The 17,991-nt window shown below is 39.9% G+C and overlaps 1 protein-coding gene across 8 annotated transcripts in view; it reads right to left on the bottom strand.

Moving 5' to 3' along the window:
* The window catches only part of KALRN (kalirin RhoGEF kinase), a 459,777-nt gene that overhangs the window by 186,567 nt on the left and 255,219 nt on the right, over positions 1-17,991 (bottom strand). For all 8 annotated transcript variants that reach the window (XM_054277949.1, XM_054277952.1, XM_054277950.1 and 5 more), the window contains exon 11: positions 3,724-3,915. In XM_054277949.1, the coding sequence (XP_054133924.1) occupies positions 3,724-3,915 (192 nt within the window). The remainder of the gene's footprint in view (positions 1-3,723; positions 3,916-17,991) is intronic.

The following is a 17,991-nucleotide window of genomic DNA, read 5'->3' as shown; positions in this document are numbered from 1 at the left end:
TTTCAGAGTGAAACTTTCCATGCCAGGTGTCTGCCTAAGGCTGAACTTGATGAATTTTGAGGTGAAAGGGCCAGAATGAGAGAAAGGGATAGAAAAGGTACTTTGCCTGTGTTAGTTTTATTTCTGTTCAAATGAGATGCTCCAGACCCTCCATGCTTTTAAGCAAGGGTTTGAAATTTTGCAGGGCTTAGCCATGATGTCAAGAACACACATTATGTCATTCATATGAACATTTTCCCAAATTTGGTCACTCAGAAGACCCCTGCCAAGTTCCAGTTTGCACATGTTCATAGTAACCTGTTAGGAATCTGGCAGTTCCTTTTTCTCAACATTAAATATTTTCTGAGCATATTCATCCTCCATTCTGTGGGCCAGGTAGGCATGGCAGGTTCCACATGGAAGCCTGCCTTGAGCACTTTGTCCTCCTGCTCTTCTGATCCACTGAACAACAACAAAGCACAGGGCACATGGTCTGAACACACAATTCTTTGTCTCTCTGTTTTTTTCATGCTGGACTCAACACAGAACTGGTAATCTCAGGCCCACTGAGAAATGAGAAACTAGAGGTGTTAAGACATGCTTTTCATGCTCCAAAGAACTATGAAACAAGTACAGAACTGTTTCATATTTTAGTTAAGGCCCATATACTATAAATGGATCTAAATTCAGTGAAGTTCCTTCTCATTCTTCAGTTAGCAACTGCATCACCAGCCAATACAAGTAACACAACCTAACTTATGTAGTAACACAAGTAACACAACCTTAGCTATGCAAGAGGAATTAAAAATTTTTAATGATATAAAAGTGGTCACAGTGTTCTTTCCTGTCTACATTTCAATACTTGGAAATGTAAAGTACACTGCAGAACCTTAAGTATAAAACTGAGACACTAAAATATTAAGATTCAGACAATGAATTGCAAGATATTTTCCTTTTGTCCTTGAGGGTTTTGAGTCTTCAGGGTGTGATTTTATGACATCTGCAACCTCTTCTCCAGGAAGCTCAAAAAATATTCTCTTTTTAAAAAAATCAAATGCCAGCCAACAATCCTCTATCATCATTTGATCCTAAAGCCAAAAGTTCACAGAAAAACATCAACTATCATGAGATTTGTGATAAAAGTGCAAGATCTGACAATCCTGACAATAATTGATTCAGATTTGAAGAAAGAACCTAAATTCAATTACACTTAGTCCTGAGAGAAATTATTCAGGTACGAGTCTGTTGAATGCATTTATGCCAGTGATAATAATTTATAACTTTACCCTGCCATACAGATAATTGGATTTAATTCCCATTGTACCAGGTTTCTGCTCACACCATCAGAAATGCCTTGGTCCAAAAGGGTACAAAAATATTGACTACAAACTAGAAAAGCATAAAGAATGCTATAGGACAGTGGGACACACGAAATCTTGTTTACAGGCATGGCAATAGGACACCTACATTATTCAAGAGTGAAAAATCACTTAAAGCACTGCTTCCAATTTATGCCTCTAAAGTGTTATTACACACCAAAAAGTCCTCATTTCAGCCTATTGTATGCATTGTTAAATAAGGTCAATTAAAAAACCCATCAAAATTATTTTTATGCTTAATTGACTGTGGTTTTGATATTCCTTCAACTGTATGAGTCAGTGTTTAACAGAAGGGACCCTCTTTAATGCTTTCACATGAAATAAGCAGTGATTCAAGTCTACTGTAGTATAAAAAAGCCACTCTGAACTTACCCTATTACCCATAGGGATACCTACATTTAAATGACTCCCTAATTCAACACTACCTATTGTCCTGAAGAAAATACAGGAAGACTGAGTACAAAAGGAAACATTTGTTTGACAAGAGAAAAAAGGTAGGATCAGTTAAAAGTTTCTCAGGTGGTGAGAATCTGAGCAGATGCATGTGGAGATGAAGAGGTGGGCAGAGTACAGGTGAAGGAGTGGGAAGTTCACAGTCAATGAACTCATCCACACCTGGGAATTACCACATCAGAAATTCACAATTCACACAACCTGTGCTGGGAAGACTGTCAGAAGAAACATGTTCATAGCAGGAAGATCTTTAGAATATTTCCAAAAAAAGAAAAAGTGTCAGTAAGACCAATTCTTTCTACTAATTTACCCTTTCACCAGTTGTGTCTCAATAGATTAATACAACATGAATCATAGAATAGTTTGGGTTGGAAGGGACTTTTATAGGAGACAGGCACCCAGAGTCTGTCCACTCTGCATCTCCTTAAAAATGACGTGAATTAATTGCTGAACTTTCCAAAAACACATCACAGAACCAATCTGTCTCACAGGAAAACATTAATGAGGCAAATACTTAGCATTTACTCTTAACATCTAGAGAACAGCATAGATGCTAGCATAGAAAACTGTTTTTTAAAATAATCTTTTAAAAATGTTAATTTTTAATACATCTGCATTTTTATTCACCAAAACAGAGCTCGTTAAAACCAGGTGTGTAGAGCAGGCAAACTCCCTTCTTGTTGAAGAAGAACAGGAGTATAATGCACTGCAATCCCAATTCCTTCATACAGGAAAGCTTTATTTCCCAAAACCAGATTAGGCTACACAATACCACTAACTTTTTTTTTACTAATCATCACCTGCATAGGTGAATCAAGGTTAACCACAGCAGGAAACTGTTATGAAATAATTTTTACAGAGGAAATAACCAATTAAATTTCCCCAGTGGCAAATCAGCATAGCTGCAAGTGTTTGAGCAACTCTGGGAACAACAGCATTATCCACAAACTGAGAGTTAACTATATTTTAGTATATTGCAGAAGCAGGATGTAAAAGAAAAACCTTCATGTACCAACAGCTATAATGTACATGCTGTAAATTCCATCTTCCATACACACATAAATAAATGTATTCATGTACCTTCTACCTCAGGGGCTCCCCAACATCCTGTCACCTGATGTATGCAACTTGTTTGTAACATGTAAATCAACAAGCAGAGGCAAAACTTTCAGCTTCTCAGAGTATCTTCCTGATCAAGTGTGCTTTCACAAACAGATGCTGCAGAGCATGAAAACAACCATCCTGACTAATTCCATCTCTCTCAGCAGAAACCCTATCTTTAAAAGTCACTCACCACTGAATGGCCTTTGGACTGCAGAAAATGTGAAGTATGCTTTAATTACATCCCCAGTGGCCTCCCATTTGATGTCCTGTCCACTGTATCTCCTCTGGCAAGTCAGCTTATCTCTGGATATTTTTCAATTACACTAAACAGCATTTATTCAGGTCCTCACTGATTCACTGTATCAGTATGTGGCTGTTTTTTCTTTAATAGTTGTCTTGAAAAGTCAAGTCTGCCTCATTAAACAATGTAAGATTTCTAGTAACACATAATGATATTGGATACATTAATTAACAGTACATTTAAATGGAATCCTCAGAGGATCATGCTGCTGGCATGTTTGTACTTAAAGTGTTCTTCCAAGAGAATTCTTGCTTTCTAACAATACATTCTAGTTGTGATTAAGCACCACTGGAGATGGTGTTGCTATATTTTAGTGTACCTGTAACATTCATACATTTCATTCACATTTTATTTCCTCTTCACAACCGTTACTCATATGCATGAAATGAACTGGATAATATCAGCCCAGTGTGGTGAAAATGCCTTTTCTCTGTTATCTGAGTTTTCAGAGACAGCCTCTTGCAGCACTCTACAATACCCAGCAAAATTCCCTCGTGCACCTCTTACCTCTTTGGTGTGTGTATGGAAGGAGACTGACATGTCCAAGAGAAGTTTCCTCTGTTCCACCCTCCGGACAAAGTCCTGAATCCGAACTTCCAGATGCCGGGCTGCTTTATAGATCTCTTCAGGGTCACATTCCCCAGTCTGAGCCAACTGCTCTGCAGCCTCCAAGAGCTTGTCTGCATTGGTGTATGTATTCTACCAGCAAACAAAGCAAGAAACACAGTGTGAGTAATACAACTGGGGCAAGTAAACCCCTGAAAGAGGCTGTTTATCCTTAAGACATGAAAGCAAGTGATTACCAGAGTTTTAAAGTGATCACAATATTTCTTAGTGGCATTGCCATCTGTGAAAGGAGAACATATAAAGCCACACAGACTAATGCCTGAGTACCCATGAAATTATTTCTTATTTGAAACACACCACCTCAACCCAATCCTGCCAGGCACAGCAATAGAACTTCCCATTTGTTTATTTCCAAGTTCCCTGCAATTTCTCAAAGATAATGGCACGAAGCAAGTGGGACTCACCAGCTCAGAAGGCTGCAGTGCCTCACGTGACCCTCAGCCACCAGCTCACTGCACTGGCCTCCCAACTGCTCTCACATTACAGTGTGTAATCATGGCAGCCAGAGATGTCTCAGCCCCGAGAAATATTTGCCTTTCACTGGCTTTTGTGAGATAGACTATGTCTTCAAGCTCCTTCTATGGTTTTTTCCTCTTGTCTACTGTTCTGCATCCCATTTCCAGATGGACTGAGTCCATGTGATTTGCTTGCAGCTGCCAGTGTGTAATGCTCAGTTCCAGTTTGCCCAGGGCATGTACCTGCCCTGCATTACACAAGAATTTGAACACTGCACTATCCTGAATATATTTACTCCACAGCCTTTATGATATGAGGTGTAGGACTCCTACTTCACAGAGGGAAGAGAAGAACCCAGAAGCAAATTAATGTACCCAAGACATGCCAGACTGTCAAATAGGAGAGGAGAAACCCATCCAACTTGCCTCAGGTTTCAAGCTACCTGCCCATCCTTTCTCTCTTTTTTTCACATCTCTGGAGAACACCACTCAACTAATACAGCAGAGAGTCTCATGAATAGCAGGAGAAATGGAAAGAGAGTGCAGCCATCTTCTCCAGAACCATGGAGCTATGCCTTAGTCAGCTTAGGGAAACTAAACAGAGCCAGCCCCTGTGTCATGACACCCTGCTGTCATATAAAAGCTTTCTTCACTCAAGATGAGGCCAATAGCTCTTTGGTATTCAACACTTAACAAAAATAAGGAGAGACAAAGATTTCAGCTTCAGGGTGTTTCCATTACTGGGCTAGATCTTTGGAGCTGCTTGGCATTGGCTTGAGACTGCTCTCACTGGGAATTTTAACCTCTGCTTCAATAGTAGAATTGTAGCACCTTCCTTGTCAAAATCCTCCTCAGCTCAAAAATGCATTAACTGATGCATACACACAAAATACCTCTAACACTATGGACACACAGGTATTTCCGAGCATTATACAAACACTGTCAAAAATAAAAGCCATGGATCAAACCATGTTGTTCCTACTTAGATAATGTCCTGCTGCAGTCAACAGTCGTTGTTTGAGGAAATGTTTAGTACAGAAATGGAGCACTGACCTCTGAGTATTTAATGGAGGAAAATATTTCCAGTTATAAAAAAGCAAAAAAGAAAACATCTCATTCACTGTTCGTTTTCTGAGGGCTGACTATAAATATCTGGTATTTGCATTTCTCCTTTTGGACTGTGAAGAACATACTTGAGAACAGTTTTGTTACCAATAGTAAATTTTTATTCCCTCACTTTCAGGCTACTGCTGTAATGGTTAGGCTGTTAACAGCAGCAAAATTTTATGTTTTAATAATCATTTTTTGGAAACCTCTTTAGCTGAGAGTTTGTAAAAAATGTTCCATTTAATGTGATCTGAATTAGGGTCCAGTTGCACTTAACAGTATCCTTTCTGAATGATCCCCTTCCAATAGTATTTGGAGCAGATGCCAAAGCTAGCACAATTTTTTCAAAGTCTAGTCCACACCAGTGTTTTTCACACATTACCACTACAACAACTCACACACCAGTCCAGCTCCCTGAGCACAAGACTGTTCCTGCCTTTATATGTATTATTTTGTGTACTTGTGTCTTCCCTCTCTCCTTGTGGCACAGATTTGGGACACAAAACAGTTTTGTTGAAATACAGTATGAACACAGATTTGCTGCATTTGACCCTGAGACATTTAGGTCCATCTCTGCTGAAAGCCACACAGTTTTAGTGACTCCAACATGTACTATGTTGAATTACCTGTAGATGAGATGAGTTCACAGATACAATGACCAGATGTAAACACACTGGTGAAAAGTGTATAGGCTGGACCCTAGACTTTGGGGGAGAAAGAATGCAGACTGGCCCCAAGAGAGGATCTGGTCTCACTGCACAGACAAAAAAAGATGTAGCAGCCCCTTTGCATTGCACAAGGTTCTCCAAAGGCAAAGGGGATTTTCTGCAGGGAAGCTAATGGGGTGTGGAAGGAGCCACTCAGTGTCTTCCCTGGACTGTGACAGGCACTGCCAGCACACAGGGATGCTTCCCTGAAGAACGCATACCTAATTTTGGATGTGTTTGCATAAATGTGTCATGCACAAAAGGCTTGGACACAGTGCATTTTGAGTATGGAGACATTTTTCTTCACCTCTTTTTCTATCTTTGTCCACTGAGGTCACAGGTAAGTGTCCGGATTTTAAAACAGGTGCAGTTTATGATAGGAGAAACAACTAATGATTATATTCCTGCCATTCTAGAAGGAAGGCCTGTTGCTGAGAGATTTCCAGCTCACTGTGGCAGATTTAAGAGATTTAGATACATTTCAGATAAGCAGCAACATTTGGGAGCTCTCCACCCTCGCCTTGAACTCCTGAGCTTTGTGTGCTCATGAAAGGACTGTCCTCCCCTGTCAGCTGTCGAGATGTACACACAGCACAGGCCAAATAAGCCAGAGGTTACTCATTTGCTGAGGACTTGCTCTACTTTTCTTCTGTTTGTTTGCTTAAAGTGCACATAAATCATACCAGATGTTGTTACACATATCAAATATTTTCATGTACATCTATTGCTCCACAGGCATTGAACCAAAGTGCTGTTGAAGCTGAGAGCTTCATTCTGGTTGGTGCTACAATGCTGCACTGCTTCCCTGCTCCTACATTTTCATCCTGACTTGTTCTCTTGTTAATAAGCTCTTTGGGGTACAGACCCTTATTATATTTATTTGTTTGAAGCACTTTCTACTTTTTTGGTGTGACATAACCCTGGATCAGGCAGGGTCAGAATCTAAGAGAGAATAAAGTTCTACAATGAAGAAAAGCATGAAATGCCTCCTTGTTCCACCATCCCCATGCACAAGAGGTTAGCTCAGATTCCCAGTCCTGAAATCTGGCAGGAAAAAAAATTCCATGAGTTATAAAATTGTATGCCTTCTGAAGTTTTAGGGTTGTGTGGCAATTTTTCTTAATATTGTCTTAACCCATGAGAGAACTGTCATGTGCAAACCCTTGAAATTCTTGGTGAACTGCTGACTGGCATTCCACACTTCTGCATCATTTCATGCACAAAACCAACTTCCACCTTATATCTCTTAATAATATTTCTAGTCTAATCTTTGCATAATGACCTATTTCAATTATGAAACCTGCAAACACAAGAAAAAAAAATATATCTATATATATCTTTGTGAACTTTCTCACATTTTTAAGGTGTCAATCAGTTTAGCACAGCATTTTGGTTTTGGCCCAGTGCATTTACAGAAAATTATTCCATGTAGTTTTTATCTACTGCTAGGAACTGCACATGTAAGTAGTTTATTGCTGCATGTTTTAAGGCTGATAACATTGAAAATAGCTGTGTCTAGTGATACTCTAGGGTAAAGTTCATGTCCTTAATCTGGACAATTTTTTTCCAGAACAATCTGCCCCTGCACACTCTTTTACAGCTGTTTATTTTATTTGAGGGATTTTCATGGTAACTGTCTCCAAGTTCTCCAAAGTGCAGTGAGCCATTCCCACCAGCCAGAGAAAGATGTTTGTAAACATCAGGAGAAACAAGGAGGGGGAAACAGGGCAGGTGATCAGGTACATGATCACCTTAAACACAAACTACATACCCCAGACCTCACTTCCCAAATAGATGTTGAGATAAGGAGGATGAGGTAGCACTAGTCTGCATTGACCAAGTTCTGGGGCTGTGCAAGGCAGTTCCGGGCAAAGATTGATTGTATTGATTCAGAGAGCTTTGTCACCTGGGTTTTACCATGAAAAAGGCATGGAAGAGAAAGCATCTCTGGAGGCCAGGAAGTACCAACTAGAGAGAGAAAGAGGACTAGCTTAGACCTGATATTCTTGACTAAGGACTAGTGGTGTGAATCCCTCATTATGCCTGCAGGCTGAAGTTTAGGAGACTTATTAGGCTTTCTCTGATGTGATATCTCCCTTATGTTCTTTAGAGTCATGACTCTCCAGTACCAAAGATGAAATGTCTGTATCAGCACTCCTGCTGGGAACTTGAGACAAAGATCAAAGCCTGATCCATCTCTTCTCTTACTGAAAACAGTAAAAAGGATTTTACTGACTTCAGGGAGAACTGGGTCAGCCTTCTAACCATCTCCCCAAGATCACAGGAGAGGAAAAATGGCAAAGGGCTAAAAATATAACTCTGGAGGACTGGTACCTGTTCTGTGCATAGACAGCAAGTAGAATTCCTGGCCAACAAAACTACTGCACGATTCACTGTGGCAAAACTGTAATTACAGAGCTGATTCTGCAGTTCTTGTCAAGCCTTATAAACCATTGTTATCCTTAATTATAAAGCTCAGTTACTGCTATCAGATTCTTTGCTCAAGCTACTTCATTAAAATTAGCTCCAGTATTTGTTGAGGTTAAGTGATCTCACAGTCAGGCCTTTGTGAAGAATTATATCTTTAGTAACTTGATATTCTAAAGCTAAAATAAGTGACCACAATGAAACATTTCTTTGATAAATAAATCTGGGGTTTAACAAAGCATCCATCTTTGTCAAAATCCCTCCTCCCTTAAGAAGGGCAAAGGCTAAGTGCATATGATGATCTAATGTAAGTTGTGATTTTATTCCATTTAAATTGCACATAATCAAATCAAGACTTATATTCTTACTTGTACTCCGTGGTTGTAATTCAAACCAGACTTACCAGGAATTACAGTTACAGAAGTTACAGGCAGAATATCTCTCTGAGGTAATGCAGCCACTCACTCTGTCAGTTCAAGATTGGTCCCCACTATAAACTAGAATGGAAACTTCTTCAGACCTTTTAAAAAATATCCAGGCTAATGAAATTTCCATCAGCACCTTCCTCTTCAGATTGTTCTTCCTTGAACGTGGCAATTCATCTTTAGTTTTCCTTGTCATAATTTCACCCCAGTTCTCCTTGCACTGATATCATGCTGATACTAATGACTACTTTACACCTCCAGTAATGCCATTATTTCAGTGAATTGTATAAAACATTGTGTATAATATATTGTTTACACATATGTTTAAAATATAAACATATGGCATTTTTCAGTATTTATTAGATATGAAATATTCCCAGGAATGACAAGGTGGATATAACCCAGAATCCTCACTGACCATTGTGAAGGACCAGATATTTTTCTGTGTATTGTTACTTTTATTTATGATTTTCCCTCAGGGTTTACATACAAACCAAGATGAATTTATTATTTGACTTTAAAAGGGTGACACACATTACATCAACTGCTGAAAGGCCAGAAAAATTGATTAAAAGTTACCTCATACCTTCAAACTAATAAATAAGCAAGATTAGAATTAATAGCTGGGAATACATTAGCTTAAAGAATTCCTCTTTGTGCTATTTCATAGCGAGTGCTTCCTTTAGATTTAAAAACATTGTTAGCTATGGTGTATTTCATCCCACCAATTGTTCATCTCAATCAGTAGTGCACTCATACATCAAGTAGAAAACACTCCCATTACCACAATCATGCTAATTAACTCCAGTGTGATCACAACTATTATTCAATGAAATGCCAGTGAAATATATAGTGAAACAATGGTTTAAATTACATTTAAAATCACACATCTCATCCAATATTAATAAGTGTATAAAGACACATAGATGCACGTCTGTGTGCATACAGTACAAGTACACAAAGAACAAAATTTTGCTTGGCAAGGATCTTCACTTCTCAACCATCTTCAGTGTCATCCTGAGACCATGAGAGGTGGACAGTTTGCAAAGCAAATTACATGTAGGCACATTTTGTGCTTATAAGGATATTTCAGTTTTTATTTTCTGCCACCTTACTGGTCTTCTGGTAAAAGCATATCCAAACAGAATATTAAAATGGGGTTATGAAATACTGCTGTTCCAACATTTTATGGTCTTTACAAGAATCTGTAAGAATTAGGGAAGATATCTGAAATTGATGATTATTGGCTAGGTTTTATTCTAGTATTCTATCCTTGGTAATACACATGAGAATAGCTTGGTCCTTTAACTTGGGAACACCCTTGTACAGAAATAGGACTGTGAAAGTGAGCAGAAGAAAGGAAAGAAGGACAATAAAGACAACAAACAGTAGTTGTGGTGCCAAACATGAAACCAAACTCATACTGCTTGCTGTTATCCAACACAGTGAGTGTACCACTAAAACAGAATTATCACTGCTCAGTTTCATAACTGAGTAACTTGCAGAGTGTAGAACTGAGAGCTGCTCAAGTGACTGAATGGTAACTGAGCCTTTCAAATTCAGCAAAAAGGAGGAAAGAATTTTCTTTTGTGGAAATGACAAGGGAGCACAAGAAGGCAGACTGACAAGAGTGAAATGCAGCTCCTTTTGAAAACTTCTTAAATGATTAATATCATCAGAAAACCCAGGTGGTTCACAGCAAAGCTCCACAACTTCTTTATGATAGGGGGAAAAAGGAAGGCAGGTGGAGAAATAAACATGGAGCAGCTCCAAGGTGAGCAGCAATACAGGAGGGCATGGTATTGTTTTCTGTCCCAAAAGCTCAGATCACATCTTTCCTGAGCCCTACAGACATGAGTGCAACCATGACAGCTTTATCAAGTCTGGTTGGTCTCTGGAATTGAAATAACTCTAGGCATTCTGGTTTTAATATCATGCTCATGGTTTGGAGATTTCAAAGACACTGCAACAGCAGTAATAAAAGGCTTTGGACTGTCAGCAGCACTGGGAAAAGCCAGCACCAAATACAACTGGCATCATGGTTGCCTTGAAAACAAAAGCAGAAATAAACTTGTGAATATGTGAAATCTGTGCCTATATTTTTATAAAACCCATTTTGAATAAGACAGCAAAGCATTTCCTCTCCATTTCTTCCACAACCACTGCCCTGACTCAGCTATGCTCTTATTTCCATTAATGTGAAGATAGGTTATAACACCTTTCCTGAAGCCCATTTGGAGTGGCATGGAACTGTTCAGAGAATGAGATAATGTTTAACAAAGAAAATTTGGCAAAACTTTAACCCACATTCTCCTGATCTTTCAGCTTAGGAATTCATACACAGCTGAATACTGAGCACAATGCAGTGCTGCATATAAATCACATACAATCATTCCTTTTGTCTGGAAATATATGACAAAAACACAACACAGACTGATGCAAAAAGGTAAGTGTACTAGTAATGCATCACAGGACCCCCAGATTTGCAGCAAACTGGGTTTTTTATGCCATAAGTGAGAGGCCACCTCTGACAAGCAAACTGATTGCTGGCAGAAAAAATACAGAGGAAGATACGCCACATCATTTTAGCACGGTCAGTGCACTGCTGCTACCTGAGGAAGGATGCAGAGATTTAATTAAATTCTTGCTGCTCCTTTGAAATCCAGGTTTCCTCCCTGACAGGCTGCATTGCATCAGCTCCTGTGCACCAGCCCAGGTGGGAGTGGTGCAGGAAATGCTCTCAGTGAGAGCATCAATCTTACGGTGCCATCTCCTAGCACTGTCTATACTCCCTTGAGATTCAGAGGGAACCCCTTGGTTCTCCTGGCTCCCTCCAATTTGTCCTGTTAAATTTAACTTCTAGCAAAGAATCACTTAAAAATTCATCACTTAAAAAAAAAAATCAATTTCTTTCCAGAATAAACCTCACAATTCAATATATTGCCTGCCAGAAAAAAAACACACAATTAGAATAAAACACCAACATTTCTGTTCACAATTTGGGTATTTCCATTTGGCAAAAGGAGGTTTCTCAACATACTCTGCCAACAAGAAACACATCACATGCCCACCACTCAGATAACATCCATCCCCATCTCCCTGCTCTCTGGACCTCATATAACTGCATGGAGAATGCCCCTCTGCTATCTACAATAATAAAACAGTCTCCCCCAGCTTCAATTAAAATTGAAGTAACTTTTTACTTCACCTCCTTGTTCTAGCTGAGCATCTTTAGGAGCAGGTCAGCAAGACACTCCCTTTGGATTCAGAATCTCTTCCCTGTCAACATTAATTCATCTCTCTGTCATGGTTTACACATTGGAATTTGTTTCAAATGAGTAGAAACCATTCTCTGAATCCCATTAGATTTATAAACCAATTTTTCACCACTGTTACTTCCCTGACATGTGAACTGTCTGTATGGCTTGCCCATCAAATTAGTTCTTTAGAGGTGCCACCAAAGCAGGATGGACCAAGGGCTTTGTCTTCCCTAAAACTTCAAAATATTAAAATCTCCCGTAACACCTAGGAAGTATTGCCTACTTATATTGAGGAAAAATTGAAGGAGGTTTCACTACCCTAGAAGTAACAGACTTTTTAATTTATTTTATACCAGACTTATTCCTATACTTCTGAAAAGTTCCAGACAGGAACTAACATTTTTCATGTTGGCCAGAAAACACTCATATGGGGTGCACTGTAAAAATGTGTTCTATTATGTGAATGAAATTCAGTTCAGCTTATCCATAAGCAAAACAAAGATTTAGAAAGATACCATGGTTTTATTTCTGGCTCTTATTAGGGGGCCACACATGATCTGAGATAAATATATCTTAATAATGACTTAGAGTGAGAGATCTGGTACAGAGGCATTCCCACCAGAAATTTTCATGCTATAAAACATACTGGTTTCTGGCAAGTAGTGGATCTCCATGAACATTGCAGGCATCCTCTGTAGTCAACATCTGCCATATTCTTTACTATTCAAAAAATCCTGACAGCTTTCTAGTGTATTCTTTATTTAGTGTTGCTGAGTCCTTCCTTCTCCCTATGCAATCCCCTTCAAAAATCCCAAATCATCCCCCAAAGGATAAGACTGGCCATGACATGAGACAAAAACAAAGATCAGAGAAATTCTCTTTGAGTTGTCTTTTGATCTCTCTCTGCCTGCTGTACCTTTGCCAAACCCCACCCTGGAGGCATGTCCAGCAGGTCCAAACAGCAAGTCTCATTTCTCCCAGCATTCTCCTCCCAAAATAATCTCCTTTTTCACATCCTGATGTTAGCACACAAATCGGATTCTGCTCTGTGCTCTTTTTTTTTTCCTGTCCCACATTTACATGTGCCTATAAAAAACCTAAATTTGAATGGTTAAATGACCTAGTGACCCAATTCCCCATCCCAAGGGGGAGCGCACTCATGACTGGCATTTCAGCGTGGCTGCACAGCCCTGGCCGTGCTCTGGGGCTGCTTCTCTCCCCTTTGGTTTCCAGTGCACGACAGAGCAGTGAAGCCTGAGCAGAGCCCAGCACTCAGTGTGCACTGAGAGGCTCTGCTGTGGCACAGATAAAACTGTGAATCCTTTGGGAAGGAGCCTGGAAGAGGGAGGAGCAGCTCTCCTCCTTGAGTAAGATAAGGTTATTTTTTCCCAAAGGACAAATGGTCTGAATGCATTCCTGACTAGGTAGTACTTATGTGAGCCACTTTTTTGGTGGGAAAAAACACCTACCTTTAGTTTTTAAGAGGTTTCAATTAGGTCTATTTTAAGCCTAAAACAAACCCAAGAAGGTCTATTTTAAGCCTGAAACAAATCCCAAAAGACACCTTTGATTTTTATAAGAGGTTTCAATTAGGTTTATTTTAAGCCTCAAACAAACCCAAGGAGACAACAGAAAATAAGACTCAGGTACCAGACCCTTCCCCACCGTGGAGCACTGCAGGTTTCCAGTCCTTCCTGCACTCAACTTTGATATGTGGGCATTGACAAATCCAAGCTCTGCTTGTCAACATAAATCTTGGCCACTGGCAAAATAACCAGGAGCCAGAAGCCAAACCCCAGTGGTCTCAGCCATCTCTCCTCCCCAAGCAGGAACACCCTTCATTCCACCCACAGTGCACTCACTGCAGCTGACACATTCAACACCAAGGCTGCACATCCCATTCCCTGGTCCTGAGGAGTCACAGCCACCCTTTTACACTGTGCACTCCTGAACTGAGCCTTGACATTACTCCAGAGAAAGCAACAGCAGGCTCAGCTCTCTGCTTGCTGCAAAGCTGGGGATCTCACCAATGTCACAAAGACTCACCTATGCTGCACAGAAAGAAAACAGCACTGACAAAATCTCATGAATTGGAAAAAACAGCCTGATAAAAATGAGAGTTGTGTGTTAATAGGAGCCAGTGCTATTGTTCTGGAGCACGCAGTGGTTTCCATTCTATCAGCTGCATACTAAAACAGGCAGTCATGCTAAACTAACACGTGTGCACATGCTCACTGACAGTTCAGAGACACCTCTTGTCTCAGTTCCTGACTTCTTGCAAATTCTGCAATTTCTTTCTCTCCAAACAAGATTCATTTCAAATGTAAAGGCAGGAGAAGGCTGATTCTGCCTGCTTTTCTCATGTCAACAATAGAATTTCTCCCCCAGCTCAGGAAAGCAGGAGAGAGCTCTGTGTTTCTGCATGTGGTGGTGCTCTGAACCAGACACTAAACAAAGATGCCTGAATGCCTCAGACCAGAAGACATTTCCACAGTGACACAAAGCAGTGCTTCCTTGGGATTTGGTTATGCAAAACCAGACCTCACAGACCACAGCTATGGAGGGCAATATTAATGGCTGGGTTACAAGCACTGAATCAACAAGTGAATTATTTATATGCACATTAGGATTTTTTTGTCCCTATTCACACATGTAATTCCAAAAGTACTCTGCAAATCCACTGAGGTTGCTCTATCTTTATACAGGGGAAATTGAGACCTGAACACTGCCACAGGAAAGTAAATTTCAAAAATAGGTTTATATACAATAAAAAGATGGTTGAATACTTTCAATCTATATGTAATCAGTATAAAACCTCTGCAATAGTCTCATTATGCAGGTCTAGTTTTTAGACAATTCAAACACCTGATGAGGGACTAAGAGAACATCCTTCATCTGGACAATTATGGATCCATGATAGGGAAATAAGAGAGGCACAATCAAACTGCCAAGCAGCTTCTCTGAAGTGTAGAGCCATCAGAATGGAGTCCCCACTCTTCAGAACAAGTTAATTATAAACAATGCATCTGAAATTGGAAGTGTGATTGTGTTCTAAATCTGGTGCAGCAGAGTGATCAATGGAACTCAGTCTATTTCCTGAAAATTTACACAATGATAACAAATACTTAAAATCTGTCCTTGAAAATTGTTTTTCTCTGTTACTGCATGCAAATCCCCGATACTGGATTAATCTACATCAAATTTCCTCTTTACAGTGCCTGCAAAGCAGCATATTTGTGATTGGCAGCAATGTCATAACCACTTGTGCCATTCTCCTAAAGCCATCACTGGCTGGCCCAGAGGCAGCAGCACAGCCTGGGGCAGCTCCTTCTACTGCACTAGAACAGAATCACAAAGTAAAAATGCTGATACAATTCACAGTGTCACTCCTGTCCCCCTGAGCCTTCCCATTATCAATAGCTACAAGAAATTGAAGAGTACCAGTCCACCATCATTACAAATGAGACTTGGACATTGCTGCAATTAATCTTCTGGAATTGATCAGGTACAGTTTGATAACCCACTGACCTGCCAATAAGAAGAGCACAGAGAAAAAAGACCAGAAAGTTTTAAAAGCCTTTAGATGATGATGGTTTTCATCAACACAGACAGGTCAGTCAGAACAGCAGTGGTTTTTTTGAGTGGGTATATTTCACCGAAATTGTCAGAGGTAAATATCTTTTGTTTCAGCTCTAAGTTTATTCAGTTAATACATCAGTACCATATTGAATATATTTATAGCACTTGTTTTATATAAGTATAGCATATCAGTGCTATAATTTTCCAGTTCTCTTTAAGAACTTTTGAGCCTTAAAAAAACAAATTCCAGGATTTATCTTCTTTGGAAACATTGCCTGTCTTCTGATTCAAAAAGAAATTAATTCAAAAATTTCAGAATTCACCACACAATAGAAATTCTGTTTTCCAGAACCTCCAGAATTAAAAATATATATTTCTTAAATAGCTTCATTGTCTCCCTTTCTGCCATGGGAACAGCATTATGCATTTACAGGGAATTAAGGGATGAAATTTTAAAGACACAAAAATAAACCTACCCAAATAAACCAGTGATAGGAAGCTGGCTCCTGGCAATTGTAAAAAAATGCACTTTGTTGCCAAGACTTAAGATTTTATAGGGAGCATTTAGATTGTGAATCATGCTGCAGGAGGTTTAATGAAAAGATCCAGCTGTCAAGTGATTTTGGAAGAGAAGAAATAGGAAAGAAAATCGCCTTGAGCTGGAGGAGAAATACACTGAAATGCAAACTTAAAGACATGGCACAATAGATACAGCCCATCACACAACTGCCAGGAAGATCTCGTGCCATTATAGAGCCTGTCTAAAAAGAGATTCCCCACTACCAATAGATCATAGAGCCCCACTGGCCACCAATTCAACTCCATTGCTTCCACAAGATTTGCCAGGCTGCTGCTACCGAAGTCTCCATGGGACTGAGATCCACAGTGTGCTCTGAGGAGTCCTCCCTTCACACCTCCTCAGGGAAAACACATCTCACACGCCCTGCTTCTGACTTAGGTGTGGCAGTCAAGTCCCCACGGCCTCACATCTGACCCATGCAATCTGCCCAACCCCTCCCAGCCCTTCTGGCTCCTGGCCCAGGCTGTGCAGACCCATTTCAGTTCTGCTCTTGCACTGCAGATCAGTCCTGAGTCACCCAGAGGCTTCATACTCAGAGTGGTACCACAGCTCCCATGATAAACTCTCCAGCCCCTGGGGATGCTGTTAGAAGCTTCTGGATCCAGCAGGGCTAGGTAACCTCCACAGACAGCCCTTGTATTGGCAGTTCTACTGCTCTCTGCTGTCTGTGCCTGCCAGATGGAGCCAGGAGGAGAAACCAAGAGCTCTGGAGCTCCTGCACCACGGTACAAAGGCCTGCGTAATCTGCTGCCAGTGGGCATATTTTCCTCTTTGTCTAGAAGTGAATACATTTACATAAATTAAGTGAACAGGAAAATGCAGATTATAGCTTCAGAACTTGCTAATGGCCATGTAAAGGATGATGAAAATAAGAGTAGGACTGATGTTTTGTTGCCTGTCTCATGCTTTTGTTATTTCAAAAAAGATTTGGTATTACTGAAAGTACAGTCATTATTGCCAACTTTGAGCATATTTCTCACCAGGTTTAATTGTCTGCTTCTCCCTCTTTTGGCCTAACATTTCATCCTTCATAGGATTTTAGTCACTCGACCCAAAGGGAAAAACCCAGTATGTCCAGCAGGCTACTCCTTTCAACAACCAGATAGGTTGTAAAATAGTAAAAACTGAAACAAAATAAAAATTAAAAAACCCACCCTAGGACAATGCTTCTTAAGTGCTCATTATCAACATGGACTCTTAATTTATTCCTAGCTGTTTTACATCAGTACTGAACTTCATGCCAAACTTTAGAACAACGACATCCAACAGAGCTGGAATTTGTATGGGAAAGCACTGGGTTTTTATCCTGAAGGCCAAACAAGTAGCTGTTTGCAATTCAGCTTTGGCCTGACTATTCCATTACCACACATAGTTTTAAAGCAGTTTAAGTAAAACTACGTGGGACTGAGAGGTCACAGAATACTATTTTTACCTGCAAAATTTCTTACTGGATCCACTGGATATTTCACATGACAAACAACGTAACTATTTTTTCAACATATTTGCACCTAAAATTCTGTTTATCTGCAAGGGCTTTTCAAAAACTTTGAACTTTGAGTATTTTAGGAAGAGCACAGTGGAGGAAGGGAATACTCTAGAAAGGAATAC

This window comes from Melozone crissalis, unplaced genomic scaffold, assembly GCF_028551555.1.
Source record: "Melozone crissalis strain CALT ecotype California unplaced genomic scaffold, PUWL_Pcris_2 ptg000023l_1, whole genome shotgun sequence".
Classification (NCBI taxonomy): domain Eukaryota; kingdom Metazoa; phylum Chordata; class Aves; order Passeriformes; family Passerellidae; genus Melozone; species Melozone crissalis.
This window is presented reverse-complemented; position numbering and strand designations above follow the sequence as displayed.